At 55.7% G+C, this 7,464-nt stretch overlaps 1 protein-coding gene across 1 annotated transcript; it reads right to left on the reverse strand.

The window, feature by feature from the left end:
* Window positions 1-1,136: 1,136 nt before the first annotated feature.
* On the reverse strand, window positions 1,137-6,720 carry GRWD1 (glutamate rich WD repeat containing 1). The gene is made up of 7 exons (XM_081119108.1): window positions 6,300-6,720; window positions 5,980-6,097; window positions 5,606-5,765; window positions 3,766-3,979; window positions 3,485-3,627; window positions 3,148-3,345; window positions 1,137-2,052 (listed from the first exon to the last, which is right to left on the reverse strand). The coding sequence occupies exons 1-7, from the start codon at window positions 6,484-6,486 to the stop codon at window positions 1,735-1,737; spliced, it is 1,338 nt and encodes a 445-aa protein (XP_080975234.1). The 5' UTR covers window positions 6,487-6,720; the 3' UTR covers window positions 1,137-1,734.
* Between the last annotated feature and the right edge of the window lie 744 nt (window positions 6,721-7,464).

Consider the following 7,464-nt stretch of genomic DNA (forward strand, 5'->3'; position numbering starts at 1 on the left):
GAGCCTGAGAAAGAGGGAAGAACAGAGATGGAGGGATGGACAGAGACCCCGAGAGAGAGAGAAGCCCAGAGAAGGACAGAGACCTAAAGAGAAGGGGACAGAGACCCAGAGAGAGGGGGAGACAGACTCAGAGGGAGGGAGACAGGCCTAGGGAGAGAGGGACAGAAACAGACAGGCAGATGGGAAGCAATTGGGAATGAGACGCAGAGATGTGTCTTAGGAAATGGGAAGACAGGGAGCTGGAAGACACCAACGGAGGACACAGAGATGGGGCAAGAAGGGCTCCGTTGAGATGGGGGATGGCAGGGGGTGGGGCAGTGGAAAAGGCAGAAAATGTCAGTGGGTCAGAGTCGGAGGCACCGGAACTTGAAGGGAGACTGTTCTTGGGCTGCACCATCACCGAGGGTAAGAGGACCTCTCCGAGGGGGAACAGCGGGGATGCGGTGGGGATGCTGGGGTAGAGATGCCCAAGGACGGGGGTGGGGGTGGGATGGCCCTCAGCCCCAGGACCCTGCCCAAGCCTCTGCATGGAGCACATACCTGGTGGGGCAGCCCACCCCCATGCCCTTGGCTGGAGGCTCCTCTGTGGGTGCTGAGGGGCTGCGGTCTGTCCTGGGCCCCAGGGGCCTTGTGCCGGGCGCCCGACCTCTATGTCTACAGGAGGATCAGAGGCCTGGTCTGAGGGGGGAGCAGGGGGTGGGGCCATCTCAGAGCCGCAGAGGGGGAGCCAGGGAGGATGGCCAGGCAGGCAGCTGGGCCGAAGCCCAAGCAAGCTGGAAAGGAGACGGTGGCAAGCACACAGAAGGGGGAGGGGGCAGGGACAGAGCATGGGGGCCAGGAGACACAGGAAGATGGGGACACGGATGAGGGAACAAAAGTGGTAGGATTATGATAAAGGGGACAATGACTGAAGGAGATATGGGGGGCTCCCTGGTTCCCCTTGAGATGAAACCTTAAAAAGTTGGGGTCCCAGGTGAGATACCCTCCAGAGACCCGGAGTGAGTTCCAAATGGAATCAAATTTAGGGAAGGCAGAATCGGTTCGCACCCAATGGGTCAAGGGCTGGAGCAGGTGCCAGATTCCTGCTGCTCCTCTCAGTTCCGCAGAGGGAAGTGGCCAGAAGGAAGAGTCACACATCAGGCCTATTCTGGATCTTTATTGCCTCTCAGGAGCCCTGAGTTTCCTCGCTCCGTAGTGCCTGCCTTCAGGAGAGAAGGCCCAGGCAGCCCCTCACTGGGGAGTCCTGGCCAAGCCCAGCTGACAGGAAGACAAGGGGAAAAACCTAATCCTGCTGGGGGAACCCTCCCTCAAACATGTCCAGTCACTGTAAAGCACTTGAGTTCCCTGGGGTCAAAGGGTCCAGCCAAGTGCCACAGCTGACAAACTATCCCCAGTAACTTGGCCACACCAGGCCCACCTGTGAAAGGGGCCAAGCACCCTCTGAAGGGTGGGGAATCACTGGGCTGAACCAAGTCTTCAGGTGGATGGGGTCACTGGAGTCAAACCCAGTGGTTTTAGAGGAAAGAGGTCAAACCAGGTCCTTTGGTGAGAAGGGTCATCGGACCAAACCAAGCCCTTTCAAAGAACAGTAAGACAAACAATCCATCACGGGCCAAACCAAGTCCTTCTTTAGAGGGGGGGATGGACTGACAGATCTGAATGGTCCCTCCAGGGAAACCAACTTCAACTTCAGTTCCCAAGTGCGCGGCCAGAGCAGGTGCTGCCAGGCCCTCCTCAGACACTGATGGTGCGGAAGACAGTGAAGCCCGACAGGGCGGTGCTGACCAGGACCCCGGGGCACTGTGGGTGCCAGTGCAGCTCCTTCAGGTCTGTCTCACCCTGGTGCACAAACAACAGCTGCTGGGGGAGGTCCGCCAGTCCGGGGTCGGCCTCCGTGTCACCCGCCTCGGGGTCCCGCTCCACAGCCAGGTCCCACTGTGTGATCTGGTTGTCTGCACCCGAGGCTGCGAAGACCCCACTGTCCTGGGGGTGCCACTCGACGGAGGTCACAGGGGCCACGTGCTGCTTGAAGGTGGCCACTGGGGAGCCAGACTGTGGGAAAACAGGAGTCGGGGCTTTGAGCACCTCAGCCTGACTGCTGGGGTACCCCAGGCAGAGCCCCCACCCCTCTCTAGCCTCAGGATTCAAACAGGGCTCCACCCTTGAGTCCCCACAAGCCAAGATTCTCTGAAAGGGACAGAGGGAAAAGTATAGCTAGTAATAAAGAACTAATGTCCCAGAGGCTGCTTGGAACCCTGGTTTCACCTGCAAAGAGGCCCCTCCCAGGAAGGGGGTGGTTCTCCAAGTGGGGTGGTTCCTCATTGATTCTATGGCCTTAAAGGGGGCAGAAGCAGGGCTCCCAGGCTCCAGAAGGAGCCGATGCAAAGAACAAAGACACTTTTCCTAAACAAAGGGGCTGCTGGGGATGGAATCTCTCTAATTTGGAGAAGTGGCTCCAAAGTTCCAATGGCTAATCAACTCGGCCATGTGACCTGGCCACACACCTGCCTTGGGGGCTGAAATCCACTTCTAGAAGCTCCCTAGGGTCGATTCTATAGAACCCATTACACTGGAGGGAAACAAATGATAATGCGGTGGTCCCAGGAGGGCATGGAGCCATACAAAGTTAGGGTTTTGTCGAGAGGGATCCTGGACGCAGCAATTTCTCCCTCCCAGAGCCCTCTCAGCTCTACAAAGTCAGCGTTAGCTGGGCCTTAAGGTCCTATCTGCTTCTGTCCTTTCTATGCCTCAGTTTCCTCTCCTGCAATGAGAGCGCTGGGCTCCGAGTCTCAGCTGATTCTATAAAATCCACTGAAGAAACACCTACAGCTCCCAGAACCCTTAAGCCCCCAGCAACACAGCCAGCTGTGTGGTCGTCATGGGCAGATGGGAATTGTCGTCCCTGCCTGCCACCATCTAGCTCCTTCTGTCTCCAGCTCTCCAGCTGGTAGAGTGAGTGACTCCACACCAGCCACAGCCATCCTTTTGCTGAGCTGCTTCCTCATCTATACCCCAAAAGGGACAGACCCCAATGCAAAGGGCTTTCCCAACTCCAGTGTATAAAACCACCCGAGGGCAAATCCACAAATCCTAGCGGTTGCTGGGAACAGGAGCTTCTCCAGCCCTAGGCGCCCTGTGGGAAAGTACCTTGAACTGCCGCAGGTCCCAGACCTTGAGGGCCCCGTCATCCCCACCACTGAGCAAGAAGGGCTCCCGGCGGCTCCAGTTGATGACATTGACATCTCCATCATGGGCGGTGGCAGTGGTGAGCATGCAGGCCTTGCTGGGGGCAGCCCGGATGTCCCAGATGCGAATGGAGGCGTCGGCGGAGCAGGAGGAGAATACCTAGAAGAGGAGTCTGAGTGACCCGGGGCTCCACCCACACCACCCGAGAATAGGTACTAGTAGTGGACCCCTCACTAGGACCTGCCCCAGCCCCCTCCTCCCTCAAGATGCACAAGTCCAGGCCCCAGGCCTCCCTCACCGTGTCCTCGGTCGGGGACCACTGCAGGTCCTCCACGGAGCGAGTGTGGCCCACAAATGGCCGCTGATCTACGTGCCAGGAGCCGCCATCCGTGGGCGTCCAGAGGTGGATGTTCTTCTGACAGTCGCCAGTCAGCAGGCGCCCTGGGGGAGTCAGGACACTACCTGGTTCCAGCTGGCCACAGCTCACTTCCCTCCCTGCTCTGGAGTCTCAGCACCCACCCCTGTTGCAGACCCTGCTCCCTCTCACCCCAGGACTAAATGTGCACCCCAGGGACTCACCAGGCACACGGGGAGACCAGTCCAGTGCAAAGCCCTCCCCCATATGGCCAGTGAAGGCGAAGATAGGCTTCACGCGAGCCTGCTCGTCCCGGAGGAAGGCTGCCAGGGCCTGGGGGTCATCGACCACCTGCAGAAGCCGCCGCAGAGCAAAAACCTCCACCTGGCCCTTCTCTGACCATACCCCAGCCACCGGCTCCTCGCCTAGCCAAGACACCTGTGTACAAGGGGGGAGAACAAAGGGAGGTGAGTTGGGAGGGACAGGAGGCTCAGAGTGGTGACAACAGCTCCTAGCATCCCTGAGAACTAAGACTGCAGTTCCTCAGACACCCCATCCCTAGGGCTGGGACTATAATGCCAAGAAGCCTTTTTGGGAAAAGATCACAGCCTGCAAGACCAGTCTGGTACTTCGGACACCTCCCCACCCTGTGGTAGTGGCGGTGGGAGAACAAAACTCCTTCAAGACCCCTGGGAATCAAGGCTGCAATTACCACCAGCCCCCACCAGACTCCTGGCCTCTGTTACCCTCTAAACGTTGGAGAGTCACAGGCCTCTGACCTCAGTCCATTTGCTCACAGGAGATCCCGTTCAGCCTCAGGGTTCCCAGTAGCTCCTACCCCCGCCCGACCTCCCTCTGAACTCCAGACTCATATCACACTGACCATTCAAACCTCACATGATCAAAGCCAAGCTCCTAATCGCAGGATGCAACCTACTCCTCCCCAAACTGCAGGACGTATTCTCAACGTCTCTTCTTCACACCTGCCACCGATGCTGGTTCCACTAAAATGCACCACTTCTAACCCCTTCTCACTACCTCTTGTTGTCAAGCACGTTATTACTATGTCATCCTCCCCTTGAACTACAGCCCCCCACAGGACTCTGTCCTCTGCCCTTGCCTCCCTGCAGCCCATTCTCAACACAGCAGCCAGAGGGATCTGCTTAAAACACAAGTCAGATCCCATCTTTCCTCTGCTCTAAATTCTCTAATGGCTCCCAATTTCCCCCCAAGTGAAAGCCAAGTCCTTACAATGGGCCACAAGGCCCTGGACAATCTGTCTCATCCGTGCCTACCCCCAAAATCCTGTCACTGTACCCCTTGCTCATTGTACTCTAAACACACTGGTCTTCCCAACTTCTCTCAAAACTCCTCAAGTTCATCCCAGGGCCTTTGCACTTGTTTTCCTTGCATGCAATCTTTTCCCACAGGCCCTTGGCTCACTCCCTCACTTCCTGTGGGTCTCTGTTTAAATGGCACCTTATCAGTGAAGACTTCCCAGATTATACTATTTAAAGTAGCAACCCACCCAGGAACACCCTAAATCCCTTACCTGACAACACTTAGCACCCTTGACATAGTATACATCTACTTAGTTTGTTCTTGTTCCCTTCTCCGCTAGCATGTAAGTCTCGTGCAGCCAGAGACCTTTTGCTCCCTATTAAATCTCCAGGGTCTAGAACAGTACCTGGAACACGGCAATACTTTAATGGAAACACATTGCAAGAATTACAGGCCAAGCACTGCTCTAAATGCTGTATATGTCACCCCATTTAAATCACACATCAACCTGATCAGAAGATGCTATAACCCTGAACCAGAAAAGTAACCCCATAGCTCAGAACAGTTCCTGAGCAAGCTTTTACCGAACATAAAAAGAAGCACCCAAGAGCACTTAGCACCTAGTGACGATTCAGAAGAGCTAAGACATATACAAACTAACATCTAAAATTATGTGCCTGATGCTTTCCCAAAAGCTGAAGGGTGTGAGGAGGTTCCGGGATGGACATGAGGGGAGGGGTGTGCTCCAGAGGATGTAGAGCAGACTCCTTAGACTGTACTTACCCGAACTCGGTTGATGCCACCATAGTGGGGCACCATAGCCAGCTCCAGCTGAGGCTTCCTCTCCTCTTCTTCCTCCTCCTCCTCCTCCTCCTCTTCCTCGCTGCCCTCTGATGGTGGGGGCTTGGTCCCGTGCAGATTGTGCATCCGAAGCATCATTAATCTGGGAGAAAGTGCGACTGACTAAGACTCTGGACATCAGGGTCCTTGGGAGGGAGGGAAGCTTGAAATCCCGACTACTGGGTCTGACGGAGGCAAGAAGCTGGAAGCCCTACCTCCTCGTCCCGGGGAAGGGGATCTGGAGGCTGATTCCTAGATCTTGAGGCAGTAAGAGGCTGGGGATTGGACTCTTGGTCCTGGGAAAGCCTCTCACTCACCTGTTGCTCTGGGCGCTCTCCGCCTGGGTCCCAGCACACAGGTAAAGTGTAAGAGGAAGCTCTGTGCGATTGTCTCCCAGGTGATCCCGGACTATGTCAAAGCTGAGACAGGGGGCGCCTGGGGAGGGAAGGAGAGGTTGTAAAGTTATGATGGAACAGCGGGATCTCAGCCCTCTCCAGTGTGATGTCACCCCTCTTAGACTCCAGTCTTCTCTTTCAGAGCGCCTCTTAAGTTAAAGGCTCAGGACCTGAGCCCCTTAGGACCCAGGATTCCAGCTCCCTCCTTCCTCTGGGCCCAGGATCTGGGTACCCAGCCCTACCAGTCTGAGCTCGGTGGTACAACACGTAGGCCTCCTCGTCCATGACCAGCTCTTCTCCTTCGCGCAGCGGCGGTCCCCGGCCGGGCAGGTAGACCTGGGCCGGGCCCTCCGACCCTGCATCCCGGGATTCGGCCTCCATGGGCTCCTCTGTTTCACACGTGCGCCGCCGACCCTTGCGCGCCGCCATCTTCGAAGCCTCTCACTCTCGGCGCGAGGTAAGAGCGTCACTTCCGGGTTGCATTTTTCCCGCCCCGCCCCCTTCCGAGATCAGCCAGGCTGTGCGGTTACCTTGGAAACTTTCTAGTTCACCAATTAGAGGAGCGGGTGGGGAGAAGGAGAAGGAGAACTGCCGTAAGGGCGTCCTGGTTTAGCCACAGGGGCCTGCGGTGGATACCGGGAGACTACACGCCCCGCATGACTTGGGGCGCTCTTCCGCGGAGCAGTGGCAAGGCCTCCTGGGAGTTGTAGTTCTCTGGGAGGCCTGTATTCCCCATCAACTAATCAACTTGAGGAGTTCTGAGCCTCCACTCCATTTTCCACTTTGACTCCCAGCGCTTTCTTTTCGCTTAGATGATTATTCATGTATGCAAATAAGAGCTCTTACTGACAAGGAGCGCGGGTTTCTGTTCTCTGAGGACCCATAAAGCCGCTTTCTTCTCCCCTCCTTGTGATGATGGCTTTATTTCAAAATGCTTAATGTAAACAGGATGATATTACGCGTAAGTTAGTCGGTTGAATCTAGCCTCTTGGGGCAGTCAATTGCCTAACCAGGACTCCACATTGCAGCTATGGTCAGCGGACACTTAATCAGAAAGTCAACCCTCTGGAAGCAGCTATTACAAGCGCTTCGACTCTTTATCGCCCATCAACACCAGAGGTTTGGCTAATTGACATAATGAAATGTTAGAAATAGATTCTCGTTGGTGAGAGTAACAGTATTCGAGATATGTGGGTTTCCTGGAATGTATTAGACACTCTCCTCGCTTGCATGAACAGGGCATTAAGAATCTTGCAAGCTTCGTTGCCTGTGGTCATAGAAATGGGACCCTAAACTTGATCTTAAAATGGTTTGATCCTGGATCTTTCCTGAGTTCTGCGTCCCCCACATCTCTAGGTCTCTGTCCACCCCCGCGCCTTCTCAGCCCTACTCTTCTTACGGTCTTTT

Source organism: Miniopterus schreibersii (genome assembly GCF_964146895.1).
Source record: "Miniopterus schreibersii genome assembly, chromosome: 18".
NCBI classification, from domain to species: domain Eukaryota; kingdom Metazoa; phylum Chordata; class Mammalia; order Chiroptera; family Miniopteridae; genus Miniopterus; species Miniopterus schreibersii.

Coding starts and splice junctions, on each gene's coding strand:
- GRWD1 (XM_081119108.1), bottom strand. CDS start 6,486: ATGGCGGCGCGCAAGGGTCGGCGGCGCACGTGTGAAACAGAGGAGCCC. Junction 3,628..3,765: donor CTGGTCTCCCCGTGTGCCTG/GTGAGTCCCTGG, acceptor TGACTCCCCCAG/GGCGCCTGCTGACTGGCGAC. Junction 3,346..3,484: donor GGTCCCCGACCGAGGACACG/GTGAGGGAGGCC, acceptor CTCCTCTTCTAG/GTATTCTCCTCCTGCTCCGC.